The 15,278-nt window shown below is 47.8% G+C and overlaps 1 protein-coding gene across 11 annotated transcripts in view; it reads right to left on the bottom strand.

Moving 5' to 3' along the window:
* Nucleotides 1-1,563: 1,563 nt before the first annotated feature.
* The window catches only part of B3galt5 (beta-1,3-galactosyltransferase 5), a 105,039-nt gene continuing 91,324 nt past the window's right edge, over nucleotides 1,564-15,278 (bottom strand). For 5 of the 11 annotated variants that reach the window (XM_052741310.1, XM_052741311.1, XM_052741312.1 and 2 more), the window contains 2 exons: nucleotides 9,408-9,582; nucleotides 1,564-7,769 (listed from right to left, as the gene is read on the bottom strand). In XM_052741310.1, coding sequence (XP_052597270.1) covers nucleotides 6,843-7,769 — 927 coding nt within the window. In that variant the 5' untranslated portion in view covers nucleotides 9,408-9,582 and the 3' untranslated portion in view covers nucleotides 1,564-6,842. Of the gene's footprint in view, nucleotides 7,770-9,407; nucleotides 9,583-13,983; nucleotides 14,022-15,278 lie in introns of those variants that run through there. The other 6 variants (XM_052741316.1, XM_052741317.1, XM_052741319.1 and 3 more) reach the window with 3 other exon arrangements.

The raw sequence follows: 15,278 nt of genomic DNA, 5'->3' as shown, positions 1-15,278 counted from the left end.
ACTGCACTAATAGAAATATTATCTAATTGAGGGTGGGCTGGGTCTCATCACAGAAAGAGATCTAATTGCTGAGTTCAAGCTCCATCTGTACTGACAAAGGGTGGTGCCCACAAACTGCAGAGCCACAGTGCCTCCAAACAAGAAGAGAATACACAGCATTGCCATGAGGGGCTGGCTGTGACTGGCCTGGCCCACCCTCCCCGCCTGCACGTGTCAGATGGAAAGGACGCTTTCCCTGGTCCATAGACATTGGTCATAAGGACCGGAATCATTGACAAACCTAAAATAGACACTGTAGGACCACCTTTCTCTAGCACCTTAAACAGGTCTGCACCACGGGATAGCGCAGATCAATAAGGCTTCGAGACAATAACCGACTGCTTCTTCATCCAACCAGTGTTGCGGATGGCTATAGAAAGTTACCTGGGCTGGCGGAACGGCTTAGCCAGTAAAGGCGCTTGTCACCCAGCCTGGCAACCTGAGTTTGATTCCCAGAACCCACACAGTGGAAAGAAAACAAGCTCCTCCAGGTTGTCCTCCAATGGAAAGGAAATCATTACACCACAGTTGTTTTCCGTGTGTGTGTGTGTGTGTGTGTGTGTGTGTGTGTGTGTGTGTGTGTGTGTGTGTTTCCATGTGTGAATTCTAGCACGTAGGTGTCACAGTACACCTGTGGAAGTCGTGGCGACAACCTCCACTGTCATTTCTCACCTTCCACCTTGTTGGAGGCGTTTGCCACCTTGTACACCAGGCCACTTTGCCTGCAAGTTTCCAGGGAGTTTCCATCTCCCATCTCACAGTCGGGAGGCTGGGATAACACACTTCTGTTCCCAGCTTTACAACAGCTCTGGGGATCCAAACTCAGATCTTCTTGCTCATGTGGCAAGCACTGTATTCACCGACCCATGTCCCCAGCACCTCCTCTGGCTTCTTCATAATCCAGTGCAGACCATCATGTCTGTCATAAAGCAGAGGAATGCAGGGATGAGAGCCTTGGGAGGTGGGGAAGGAGCAGGTCGGACTCTGCCCTCCCATGTGGTAGGAGCAGTTACCAGAGGGAGGGTGCTGTCCCTCCACCAGGATGGTCAGGATATACTGGGATGAGGGGAACAGGGTCAAGACAGCCTGGGGAAGGCTATTCTTTGGAAGGATTTTTGCACTAAGAGAAAAAGAGAAAAGAGGCAGAACTGGAGGGGGGCGGTCTGGAAGACAGTCTGTGTAAACAGGGAGAGCATGCTGTGTGCTGAGGGACTGTTCCAGAAGGGAGTGGGTACCAGAGCTGCAGATGGGACCAGACTTCAAGGGGCCCATGGACAGTCTCCACAGTGTCATGGAGAGGCAAGGTGTAGCTGGTGGGTGAGGAGAATTAGTGCCATTGGAAGCTGCCCATCTCCAGGCATCCCTGCACTTCCATGCCCAGCCCTGTGGCCCTCCCTGCTGGCTTCCAGCTTTTGTTTGGTCCCTGAGGCTTGCAGAGGAGGTGAGCAGTACGGAGCATGGGTACAGAGGTTTCCAGGGCTCTGTGGCATGAGATTTGTGACAGTCATATCAGAGTCAAAGGGAGACACTTCTGGTTCATCCACTTTATTTCCATTTAAGTGACACATGAGAGATCGAGGATCCAAACTGTACCTCAAAAACAAATGATTACCAAAGACGCCGAAGGCACAGCCAGTCAATTCATAAGATTAATTCCTTAAGCTTAAACAATAGAAAAGTATGCCAGAGAGAAAAGAATTCCAAAGAACGATTGCCTACTGTCTGGATTTATAACTACCAGTAGCTCCACACTGCTCACCCAAGGCTGACTGCCCCTGAAAGCCTTTCAAACTGTCAAGTTCTGTGGCTTTGCTTCCAAAATATGATGAAACAAGAAGTCTCCTTGTATTTCAAAGGTAAGCAAGGCTCTTCAGCAATACTTTCCTGAGCATACAAAATCAAAGCCAAATTAAATTAAAAAAAAAAAAAGTTTTTCCAGACATAAACATCAATGGAAAAAAAAAGCCCAATTTTAGACCATATGGATATTGCTAACTTCAGAGGAGCTGTAAGTTAGAACACCCACATACATTATGCTGCTTATAATTCAACTTTTATTAAAGATAAATATCATTATTAACAAATCATAAATACATATACCCGCTCCCAAAATACAGTACCAGCCTGTAGAACCTCCTCAATGTACAGGCAAATGACAATTTCAAACACCATTCAATGACATAGACATCTAATTTTTTTATCCTTTAGGAAATTAAATTTGATCACAAAGTGTTCTCAGTTTCGGATGGGTTGCTTCCAGTCACGGCGGGTGTTTTTTTGTCTTATGTGACCAAGTGAAATGAGTCAGCTCTCCTCCTCTGTGAGAAGGGCTTCACAGCTTGCTGGGCTCCCCTCTGTTTGGGACAGAGGGTTAGCACTGGCGATGACATCCAGGGATGTGGTGGTGTAAGAAGGGTCCGAGACCCTGAGTAGGTATGGCCCTGAGCATCAGTGTTCGCTTCGTTTCTGTGAGTGTGAAAAATACCCTGACAAAAAGCAATGTAGGGAAGAAAGGGATTATTTGGCTCACAATCCCAGGCTGCAGCGTCTTACTGCAGGAAGCCGGGCAGGAACTTAGAGCAGTGGGGCGCAGGCAGGTCCAACAGAGACAGGGTAAACACTGACCCTTGCTTGCCCTCAGCTGGCTTTCTCCTCTCATACTGCTTAGGACACCCTGCCTAGGGAACAGGGTCACCCACAATGAGCTGAGTCCTCCTACATCAATTGATAATAAAGAGATATTTCTCATTAAAACTCTCTTCCAGGGTGATTCTAGGTTGTGTCAAGTTAACAGTCATAACTACCCAGCACAGCACTCAAACTGACTGCAGGCATCAGGAGCTGGTCCTATGACCCCCTGCAAGGAGGTAGTAGAATGCATGGTGCAAACCAATTCAACAGGGTTTGGAGGGAGCATGTGTGCAGCCATGGGCTCCATCCCCAGCACCAAAACCACAAAGCAATACCACACACACACAGAGAGAGAGAGAGAGAGAGAGAGAGAGAGAGAGAGAGAGAGAGAGAGAGACAGACAGACAGACAGACAGACAGACAGACATTTGGCCACAGAATCCATATTTCTACTTGCATTTAAAATGACTATGCCTGGTAGTTAGAGAATGCTGCTTTTAATTGATTTAAAACATTTTGCTCTTGTTGTTATGCTTCATTCCAACTCATTCATCTCAGGCTCATACACCCCGTCTCAACTCTGAGCTTGGACAGTTTCCCTGTTCACCTCCAGGAACAATCTAAGGCCATCTCTGAGGATCTGTCTCATCCTGGGAGTTAGGTAAAAAGACAGGGAACCAGCAACACCTGAGGCAAGCCCCCAACAAATTTTCCTATCAAATTATCAGTCAAATGAAAGCACCTTGCAAACCCTAGAGGTGTAACTGGGAACCTAATACACCTCTGCCAGTGTTCACACACAGGGGTTTACATCATGGAGAGCCACCGAGAAATAAAAATAAGCAAAGAGCCTTGGAGATCAGTGTTTGAAGGAGCCTTTGCAAAAAAAAAAAAAATTTGTTTACATTTCATTTATTGTGTCTGTGCATGCGCGTGTGTGCAGGCCCACCATGAGCTTGTGAAAGTCAGTTCTCTCCTTTCACCATGCGGATCTCAAGGACTGAACTATATTCGCCAGACTTGGCAGCAAGCACCTTAACCCACTGAACGATGTTACCCAGGCCAGAAGGGACACTGGTGTTCACTTCCAGGCTAGCACCCTCATGGACTGCGCAGCTTGGCTGGTGTCAGGCATCCCCTTTGGGAAGTCCCCTTAGGACCTGTGGATAACTATAGGTGTCTCCTCCCCAACACGCCTGAGTCAAAGTCCCAGACAGAGAGAGGAGTAAACGTCCCAATCTACCAGGAGAGACCCAGCCTAGAAAAGGCTAAGATGCCAGTTCTAATGCAATGGATACAGAAAATTAATTCTTAATTTTAAAAATGTGGTGTGAGAAAGCAAATGCTTCCAAATGGAGGGATGGAGAAAATGTAAACACCATCTCATCTATTTTTTAAACGGTACCCAGCAGCTACCATATTAAATTCGGTTTGTTAATTATTTAGTCTGCCATGAGGCCACAGACTCTGGAGAAACCAGAGGATGTCTGAAGCCTGGCTTTGTTCTTTCAAAATAGCATCCTGAGGCCAGCGGTGGGCACTAGAATGCTGCCGCTGCTGCAATTGTGATGTAAAAGCGATTCTCGCTCAGCAGGGCGGGGTGTTTCACTTCTGCCTGCAGGCTGGAGTTCAAGAAACCCTCCGGGTTTGTAACTGTGAGTCACTCCTTCAGCTCACGTCCTCACCAGAGCACACCTGGCCTTTGGCACACACTTGCCTAGTGACAAGTGTGCAGCTGATTGTGCAAAAGCTAGAGAACAAGGCAACCTAACACACTACAGAGAAGATCGGAGGCACTCGCTTTGTCACATCCCAAGTGATAAAACTAACCTGGTGCCTGCATGTAGACAGCTGGATATGTCATTTGTGCGTGTGTGAAACGCACATGGCCTCATGAGAAAGCTAGTCTAAACAGGAGGTCTGTGAGAATTCTATGGATAGCCCCAGGGCCAAATCACAGAAATCAGACAGAACCAGGAAGAAGTAGACCAACACTCAAGCCAACACCCAGGACAGAGGTGGCAGTGTGCAGGCAAAGGGAGATGTTGGTGACTCCTTGGGTAGCACCAGCCCCAAGCTTCTGAGAGAAGTAAGCACATGGAAGGTGTGTTCATGGTGTGCCAGTGGAGAAGGCTGAGGGCTGGATCTCCACATCGCAGCCCCTGGGTGAGTCACTGAGTCACCCCAGCTGCCTCTGCTGACAAGCAATTTGACTGTAAGAATGAAGAATGGCTACCTGCAAAGGACACCTGGTGTCTTCAAGGCAACAGAAGTGTGAGCACAGGTGACCACATCTGTTTATACTCCGGGGTACTGTGCATAGAACAAGAGAACCTGTTCCCGACCATCTTCTCAGCACTGAGTGCTTACTCAGGTCTGCTCTCTGCAGACCCCTAACTTTGACGTTGCTGATGATGTATGTGAATGCAATGAGCAAATATGACTAACAAATGAATAAATAAAGGGAAGGTCTGACGCAGAGAGGCTGGTGCCGGGATCTGATGCCAGCTCTTCCATGCACACGACAGCAAAGCCACCATACTGTTATGAGCCTTGGCTTCCTCTTCTGTCAAAAGATCAGGCTGGGTGTGGTTTGGTGGTGTATGTAGTCCCTAGCACACACCCAGGAATAATTACCCTTTCTCTCTGCCTGGCTCAGATTTTCACATATTCTGAACTAAGAGTCCAGAACTTGATGTTGTATGATTTTGAAGAATGTTGCAGACAGAAGAATTTTTCCCAAGAGTTATGGAAGAGATTCAGAGGAGGGACAGGAACAAGTGTGGAAATGAGGCCCTGGAGGCAGCTTCCAGCCTCCTCCAACCTAACAGTGTTCTGACCATTGAGTAAGTTTTCCTGAGTTCAGATGAGAGCATATTGCAATGCTTACAATTACAGTCACATGAAGCCTTTGCTCCAAGCACATAGTAAAATCTAATAAAGTCAAAAGCAGGGGAAAGCAATAATTCCCGCAGTACAGAGCAAGATTACATGTCTGGTGACAGTGGCTGAATGGCCATGAGCCCCTGGTTTTGCTCAGCTCTGAAAACCTTCAGGGTTAAATTCCAAACCACAACACTCAGCAGATCTATGACCACGTGATAAGCCCAGTGTGAAGAGCTGGGGTCAGGAAAGATCACAGATGCAGAGAGAGCCCCTACCTCCATGCTCTGCATCTCAGGGGCTTGGACCAGCCTAGGTCCCAACAAAGTTCCTGGACACCCATAGAGACCATGCCTGTGCCTGGCTGCCCTTGAGTTTGAACTTAGAGATCTGAGGTGCTCCAGGGCTGCCACTGCTCACCATCAATCCATCAGTACATCCACAACAGAGACCAGGTTCAGGGGAGAGAAACCTCACTGGGTTTTCAGCAGTGTGGTCGGCCTATACAGCAAGACTCAGCAATGGCTTCTCAGGCTGATTTATATGGTCATATAACCCAGTTTCCTTCCAGCATGGAGGTGAGCTAGTATCTGCAGGCATGCATGTCCCCTAGGACCATATTGAAGATACACTGGGTACCAAGTAGCTAACAGACTCAGTGCCTAGCTACATCATTCAAGTGAGGGGAGAGGCCTGAGAAAGCTGGTTCATCCCAGACTTAGCATTTAAAAAGTATAAGGATTGGGAAGTGAGGGGCAGGGGACTCGGGAAAGGGACGGAAGGATGCTAGTTAGCTTTAAGACACCCACCCTAAGCTCCTCCCACCACCACCCTCTCCCAAAGAATGGGACACTCAGTTGGGGAACACCAACTGAGTTCTGATAGCACTTGATTCTCATTCCTGCTGCGTCCACAGGCTGTGAGTCTTTGGACAAGGCAATGACCCTGACTGCTGGTTCCTAACCTGTCAAATGGGAATGGTCACATCCATGGCTTCACATGAATACTGAGCCCTGAAATGAGCAGATGAAGGCGTGTCTCAGACATTGAGAACGTAGTGCGAAGGCCTGAAAGACAAGATCTGTTATTGCTCTGGGTGCCAAGTGGGAACAAGCCGCTACTCTGCGTGTGTTCCCTTCTTGCCTATGCAGGGCATTGAGATCAGTGCTTTGTCTTTCTCCGCCTTCTCTCTCTACCCTGGACAGTTCCCAGCAAGGCCATCCCAGATCTTCCCAAAGCATCACCAAAGGTTATCATCAGAAGTTTGTCCCAGGGGCCGCAGGCTCCCCTCAGACAGCGGGGCAATCCTGTTCCTGAGAGCTCTCCAGTGCCTGCCAGTAAGTGAGCAGGTCCTGGGGCTTCATGAAGTGGCAAGCCACAATTTTCTGGAAGCGGCACACGGAGAAGCGTAAGCCACCGGGGAAAAAGGTCTGTTTGGTGTGGAGTTCCTCGGGCCGGATCTTCAGCTTGGCCAGGCAGAGCCCCACAAACACATCCTCCAGCTTGAGGAACGGAACAGTCTCTGAGACATTGTATACTTGACTCGCCACATCGCTGGAAAAGACATAGCCAGTACCAGAGCAAAAAGGTGGGTACCTGTCCCAGGGGTACTCAAACTTACTCACAAACCACTTGTTGAACCTCTGCCTGATGGGAAAGTCGTTGGGCTTTATGTAGCCCGTGAAGAACCGGGCCGTTTTGTTTTTTTTCAGCAGCAGTTCAGTCAGATAGCCAACGTTCACAAACATGTCTGAATCGGTTTTCATCACAAAGGCGGTCTGAGGGCAAAAGTGGTGGACCCACTCCATGCCCATCATGGTCTTCAGGGTCAAATTGAAATAAACGTCCTTGAAATCCTTCTGGATGATGTCATGGTGCTGCTCGCTCTCCTGGGCTGTAGCATCCATCTCCTCGGTGCTGTCTGAGGTCCCCAGAAGGAAGAAGGTCCTCACGTGCTGCCCGCGCACCTCTGTGTCTCTACCCCACGTCTTGCGGATGGCCATGCGAGCCGCCAGCTGCCTGTGGGATGAAGTCACCAGGAGCACGAGGAAAGGGGGCTTCTGCTTGCAGTCTATGTCCGGAAGCCGGAGGAACTTGCCCTGATCTTTCTTGAAAACCAACGGCAGTTCTTTGAAAGGCTCCATGCTGAAGTACAAGCAGAGCGCGCCCACCATCAGAATGAAAGCGTAAACCAGCCTCATCTTCGTGTAGACCATCTGAAAGGACAAAGACACACTGCCAGGTCTCCAAAGTGAGAGGGTGGAGTAACAGATACCCAGACACAAGGACATCAGAGGACTCCACTCAGGTGGGAGTTCCAAGTCTAGCACCAGGGCCAGAATATACGTTTTATAAATAACTAACAGAGAAGTGTTTGAAAGTTACCAACACAGGGCTGGAGAGACGGCTCAGTGGTTAGGAGCTACCAGCAACCACCTCTATCTGCCGTTCCAGAGGATCTGACGCCCTCTTCTGGCCTCTGTGGGCACTGCACACATGTGCACAGATACACATGCAGGCAAACACCCATACACATAAACTAAAAATGTCTAACATTTACCCAAAGTGCCAAGAACAAAGGAAAAATAGATGTCTAAGGAAATGGAATTGTGAATCAGTGTAAACATTACACATTATACATGTGTACTGAATTATATCAAACCCCATATATACATAATTTTAAAATGAACTTCCAAAAATATGAGTTAATGTGCCAGGTAGGTGAGATAGATGAAGAGATCCACAGTTTAGAAAACTCTGGAATCTTTCAGCACACAGAAATGGAGGCCATGCCTCAACAGTGAAGTACACAGGACAGCCTGGCATGCTGGCTCCCAGTACCACACTGAGAGCCCTGGGATTCTAGATGCTGATCCCAGCTCTGGGAACTGCCAGTCCTTCACTGATGGAGTATTCAGACTCCTTGTCCTTCAGTAGATGGGATCAGATTTCCCAACAGGTCCTCAGCTCTGACCTATGATGACTCCATGACAAAGAATGACACAATGTAGCTAGACAGCCTGCAGGTCTGGAAGCTGTGCATTCTGGGTGCAAGCACAGGACTGGAAACTGTGCATTCTGGGTATGAGCACAGGTCTGGAAGCTGTGCATTCTGGGTATGAGCACAGGTCTGGAAGCTGTGCATTCTGGTTATGAGCACAGGTCTGGAAGCTGTGCATTCTGGGTGCAAGCACAGGACTGGAAGCTGTGCATTCTGGGTATGAGCACAGGTCTGGAAGCAGTGTATTCTGGGTATGAGCACAGGTCTGGAAGCTGTGCATTCTGGTTATGAGCACAGGTCTGGAAGCAGTGCATTCTGGGTGCAAGCACAGGACTAACCACAGATTTCTTTGCTCTAATTAAGTATGCTCAAAAATCAACTCTTAACCATTTGAGTTCCTGACAGGCTGAAGTGTTTGAGCTCTTGGTCTGCAGCTGATGGTGCTGTTGTGAAAGGTTGTGGAACCCTTTATGAGATGGAGCCTGGCTACAAGAAGTGAGTCCTGAGGGACGGGCATTGAGTTTATGGTACCATCCACTTCATGTCCTCTCTCTGCCTCCTGATCCCCAAGATGTGAGCAAGCAACCCCACACTCCTGCTGCCACAGCTACAAGCTGCTCCCAGTGGTGTGTCTGTATTCCTTCCACAAATCATGGTGCAAAGTAAATCCTCCCTCTCCTAAGTCATTTCTCCTCAGGTATTTGGTCATGACAAGGAGAGAGAGGTAATGCACACAGAAGCACCACCGGTTTTCCAGTTTGCACAATTACCTTGAACTTCTAGAAACCTGGAATGGGGTAAGTTTGAGATCACCTAGGTCAGTGTTGGGACGCTGAAAAGGAAAGACACTCACTTTTGCTGGGTAAGAGCTTAGCTCCGTCTGGAGGGCTAAGCCACAGGGCAGAAGCCACGAGGAAATGAATTCCTTCTGAAGAAGAGTTGGTGAGCCGAGTTCTGCCTACCTTCTGAGACAACCTTCTGGACTTGGTTTGTCTACCAACAATGAAGACGGTATCTCTCAGGGATAACTAGAAAAAAAATAATGACAGAGTTCAAATTGTTTGCACTTTACTTCACACTTTGCCCTCACCCCGGTGTGACCTTGAGCAAGTGTGTGAGCTGCATTCCTGGCCTCACTTTTGTGACTTCTAAAATGGGTACAACTGAGGCACAGAGTCAACCACATGATTCACCTGCCTACAACAACAAACAGATGTCTGAGAATCCTCTTGGGCCTCACAGATGAAGATGGGAACTGTGGTGGTTTGTGTGGGAATGGCCTCCGCGGGCCTATATTTTTGAATACTTGGTCATCAGTTGGTGGAACCGTTTGGGAAGGATTGGGGATGTGTCCTTGTTGGAGGAGGTATGTCACTCGGGGTGGGCTTTGAGGTTTCCAAAGCCCATGCCATAGCCAGTGTGCTCCCTTTCTGCCTCATGGCTGTGGTTCAAGATGTGAGAGAGAGAGACAGAGACAGAGACAGAGAAGGACGAGGGGTTCCAGAGGTAAGCACCTTGTGGGAGAGAAGCAGAAGAGGAGAGAGAGAGAAATGGGTAGAGTTTTTCCTTAAAAAGAGACTTTTATGTCAGGACACAGGGTGGCACCAAAGGGCGGGTTCTGAATATTAACAGTGGCACCATGAGAAGGTGTGGCCCTGTTGAAGTAGGTGTGCCCTTGTTGGAGGAAGTGCATCATTGTGGGGGCAGGCTTTGAGGTCTCTTTTTGCTCAAGCTACTCCCAGTGACACAGTCCACTTCCTGTTGCCTTCTAATCAAGATGTAGCCAGCAGCATGTCTGCCTGTATGCCACCATGCTCCCTGCCATGATGATAATGAACTAAACCTCTGAAAATGTGAGCTGCCACCTCAATTAAATGTTTTCCTTCATAAGAGTTGCCATGGTCATGGTGTCTTGTCACAACAATAGAAACTCTAACTAAGACAATTTCACTGGCAGAGCAATTTAGAGACAGGAGAATATCGACTTTCTTATGTGCTTACTCATATGCAAATATACAATGAAAAAGAGCAAGTGGGGCAAATTAATACAAAGTGTACAGTTTGAGAAGAAAAAGAGCACCATAGAAATTTAATGTTGGAACCAAGGCTTGTGCTTAAAGAGATAAGGATATTAAAGAAAGGCCTGATCCAAAATAGAATGAAGGGAGGGTGTCCTCAGGGCAAGACCCAGCTAAGCTCCCAAGGAAAGACTAAGGAGTTTTCTGCTCCTAAAAAGCAACAACAAAAGAAAGATACAGTAAATGTGATTCAAGGGGGCAGCCAAACTTCAAACTGTCATCCACCTGGTTCTGGCTTCAGAGTCATGAAGGTACATGAGCAAAAGGATTGTGGAGTCCTCCTCTGTGGTTCAGGAGAGCTGACGAGGCCAGGCAGTACATGGTAGGGAAGTCCCTGCGAGAGCTAGAAGCCCTGAGAGGCCATTGCATGAAGCTGTGAAACTGAAGTCTGGTTAGCATGGAGAATCCAAGATGTTAGACATGCCAGAGCCATGGATATTTGCCAAGGAGAGCTGCACAGAGGAGTGGAACATGAGAAGGATGTATGTTTCAGGGAGAAAGATGGAAGGGAAGGGCCAGCTAAGCTCAATGACATTGGGTATAGAGCTACAGGATCCTGACTTTGCCGTGTTTAGTTTCCATCTTGCTTTTATCTAATATTTCTTCACTGTTCCCCTTTCCTCCCCTTGGGGATAGTAATGTATGTTCTCTGTCATTGTGTGTTGAAAGCATATGATACGCTTTTTGGTTATATTTTACAGGTGGTTGCAGTAAAGAGATTGCCTTAGTCTCAAAAGAGACTTCAGACTTTTAAACTGTGTTGAAACTGTGGAAGACTATGGGGACTTCTGAAGTTGGACTAAATTCATTTTTCAGTATAGTATGGCTGCAAGTCTATGGGGTCATAGAGTGAACTGTGGTGGTTTGAATGGGAAGGGCTCAGAACAGTATTCTCAGAGGACCTGAGTTCAGTTCCTAGCACCCATGTCAAGCAGTTCTCAACTACCTGGAACCCCAGTTCCATGGAATCTGACACTTTTACAGAGACACAAACACATACATATAATTTTAAAAGTAAATAAGAGTAAAATAAAAATCCTGTGTGTGTGTGTGTGTGTGTGTGTGTGTGTGTGTGTGTACACACCATAGTGCATGTGTGGAGGTCAGACGAAAACATGCTGGAAGCCCAGTTCTCTCCTTCCACCACGTGGATCCAAGTCTCATGTCATCAGGCTTGGTGTCAAGCACCTTTACCTCCAAGGTGCCTTTTCTCTGGACACTTCACAGAGGTTAAAATTCCCAGGGATGGATACTTCCCTCCTTCACTGCATAGATACATAGTTATCACTCCCCTCCCTCTACATAGATACCAAATGACAGCCCAGGGCCAAAGCAGATGCCACATCCAATGCCAACACTCCCTGGATTTTCTGTTCCCATAAAGGTTGCAACATTTTTCCTGTCTATAACAGAATGAGCAAGAAACTGTGTCAAAGTGACACCCTCAGTATTCCCATGTACAAAGTAGGTGTCTGTGCCTTGAGTTGAAAGGGGCACCTCCCTCTCAGACAATGGAGTTGGAAAGGCAGTAGAACTACCAGGAAATATAGATTTAGACAGCATTTTCTGGAAGGGCACTGTGTACCCCCAGATTGCAGCCCTAAACTTCTGGTAGGCAGGGACAGTTGATCACTGTATGTAGAATCAACCAAATGTGGCACTGTAGCATAAATGAGTGATAAACCTTAGTTCTATGGAACAATACTTATACACTGTCGATATGTATTGCTCTCATTGTTAATAAAAAGCTGATTGGCCGATAGGTAAACAGGAAGTATAAGCAGGACAGCCAGACTAAGAGGATGGTGGGAGGAAGAAGGGTGGAGTTGGGAGTCACCAGGAGGTGCAGAGAGAAGCAGGATGGGCATGCCATTCTGAGAAGAGGTACCAAGCCACATAGCAAAGCACACATAAGAAACATGGGTTAATTTAAATGTAAGAATTAGCTAGTAACAAGCCTGAGCTATTGACTGAACATTTGTAATTAATATGAGCTTCAGTGTATTTATTTGGGAGCTGCTGACGGGACAGAAACTTCCATCTACACCTTAGGTCACTTAATCTTTAAGCTGTGGAATCTGAAAAGATCCATTCTGGTGAGTGTAGTAGAGAGGAGAATGAGGGTACTGGCTAAGGGTGCTGCACAGGAAATGAACTCATGAGTCACCCACAGCTTGAAGCCAGAGAAGACTAATGGTTCCCCCAAATGAATCCTATTCCAGTATTACCAGGACAGACTAAACAAGCCCTTCTTGGGGAAATACAGTTCCATGATTTGCAAGGAAGGCAAGCCTCAGGCCCCACATTGTTCTCTTCTTAAAATGAAAGCCCTCCACCAAAATTATCTAAGCTATGGAAACCACATGCCACAGAATAATATCTCTAAAAGTGAGATGAAGCAGGCATCCTTCATAGCCACCCAGGGAGTCATGGAGTGGCAAGGCAGAGTGAAATCCTCCGCAATGCCCAGACCTAGATGGGGCCATCAGCTCCAAGTTCCTAGCTGGAATCCAGCTCTTTGCCCACTGGGTGAGTGCCAGGCATTTGCACCAGGCAGAGCATCCTGCACAGCTCCTGCAATGTGATGACTACTTCATGTCAACTTGACTGGACCATGGGGTACTCCCAGACACTTGGACAAATAGTGTTCTGGATGTGTCTGAGAGGGTGTCTGTGAATGAAAATAGCATTTGAATAGGTGGACCTTCCCCATGGAGGTGAGCCTCCTGTACTCAGCTGAGGAACTGGTCTGGTCAAAAGGACTGCCTCAGTGAGCTATCATTCCCTGTGTTCGGGTGAAACACCTTGCTTTTGTGGTTATTTTGCTGGCTTTTGGATTGGACTTTATACCATTGTTTCTCTGAGTTCTCAATCCTCAGATTGGAGCTAAGCCAGCAGCAATCCTGGGTCCCTAGCTTCGTTACTGCAGATCTGGGGACTTTGCAACCTCGGTCACTGAGTCACCACTCCATAATCAATCTCCTGGCACAGGAGCACATCCTGTTGACTGTTTCCCTGATGACCCCTGACCAGCACATGCAGGGAGCCCCACATCTTCTGAGAACCCTGCCAGTGAGGCCTGGGAGGCTTTGAATGAGAAATGCGCCCCCACAGGCTCAGGTATTTGAGTACTTGGTCCCCAGTTGCTGGAGGAAGTATGTCACAGGGCTTTGGGGGTTGATAGCCTTGCCCCGTTTCCACGTCTTGCTCTCTGATTCCTGTGAGCAGCTGAGATGTGAGCTCTCAACTTCCAGCTCTGGCCATTTGCCGCCATCTCTCCCCTGCCATAATGGACTAGTCCTGGGACCATAAGTCAAAATGAGTTCTCTACTGCAAGCTGCTTTCGCTCACAGTGTTTTATTGCAGTGACAGAGAAGTCACTAACACAAGGCCTCAAAGGTGGCTCATGTTGTGGAGGTGGAAAACAGATTCTTCTGGAAGCATGCGGAGGAGGCACCAGACCCTGGAAGAGCTTCTGGGGAGGAGAGAAGGAGTTAGTACCTCCAGAGCATTCCCCAGAACACACAGAGAGCTGAGAGAGTTACAGAGCAATGATGTCCTACAACTCAGTTTACACCAGGCTGACCTGGGCAAACAGGCGCTTTGATATGAAAAGCTGCAGCTGCCTACTCCTTGTGTTGAAACCATCTCAGGGGAACAATGCCGAGGCAAACTGTCCGTTTGGATGAGTGATTTATTGTTAGAGTTACTGATGCCATGGGAGAAGCATGGTGCGGAGGACTGAGAAGAGTTCAGGCCCACGTGGCAGCGCAGGGGGGTCCCTTTGTGTGGAGCCATCATCCCACAGCAGATTGATCCTCAACCCACTGAAAGCCTGTGCTCACCCGCACTGTTCACTTAATCACCCTGCCAGAGGTCACAAACAGCCTGCTTTGAGTCAGAAAAGACCACAGCAACACAGGGGGTCTATTCCTCCCTAATCTATCAGGAAAATCTCCCCAGGGGCTGGGGAGACAGCTCAGCTGTTAAGTGAGTGCTGGTGAAGCCCTCCCTAAGCAAACATAAGGACCTGAGTTGGGTCCCCAAACCCCATTTTAAAAAGCCCTTTGATGGCACATCTGGTCTTGCATCTAATGCCTATAGCTAAGTGTTCTTCACCAGAGGAACAAGCTGAACTACATATTATCTGAGAAAATTGCCACAAGGACACAGTTGGGGCAGGATCAAGAGGCCAGAAACAGACCTACATGAAAGTTACATCTACACACACACACACACACACACACACACACATTGGAAAAGAATGTAATAGCCACCATTGTACTAGCTAGTTTAATGTCAACTTGACTCAAAATAGAGTGATCTGAAAGGAGGGAACCTCAATTGAGAAAATGCTTCCATAAGATCCGGTTGTAAGACATTTTCTTAATTAGTGATTTTTAGGGGAGGGCCCAGCCCACTGTAAGTGGTGCTGTCCCTGGGCTGTTGGTCCTGGGTTCTATAAGAAAGTAGGCTGAACAAGCCAGTAAGCAACACCCTTCCATGGCCTCTGCATCAGCTCCTGACTCCAGCTTCCTGCCCTGCTTGGGTTCCTGCCCTCACTGTTTCTGATGATCAACTATCATATGAAACTGTGAGCAAAATAAACCCTTTTCTCCTCAAGTTGCTTTTGGTCATGGTGTTTC

Source organism: Peromyscus californicus, unplaced genomic scaffold (assembly GCF_007827085.1).
Source record: "Peromyscus californicus insignis strain IS unplaced genomic scaffold, ASM782708v3 Scaffold_16__1_contigs__length_79575227, whole genome shotgun sequence".
Taxonomy (NCBI): domain Eukaryota; kingdom Metazoa; phylum Chordata; class Mammalia; order Rodentia; family Cricetidae; genus Peromyscus; species Peromyscus californicus.
Note: the sequence above shows the minus strand (reverse complement) of the source record. Positions and strands in the feature narration are given on the sequence as shown.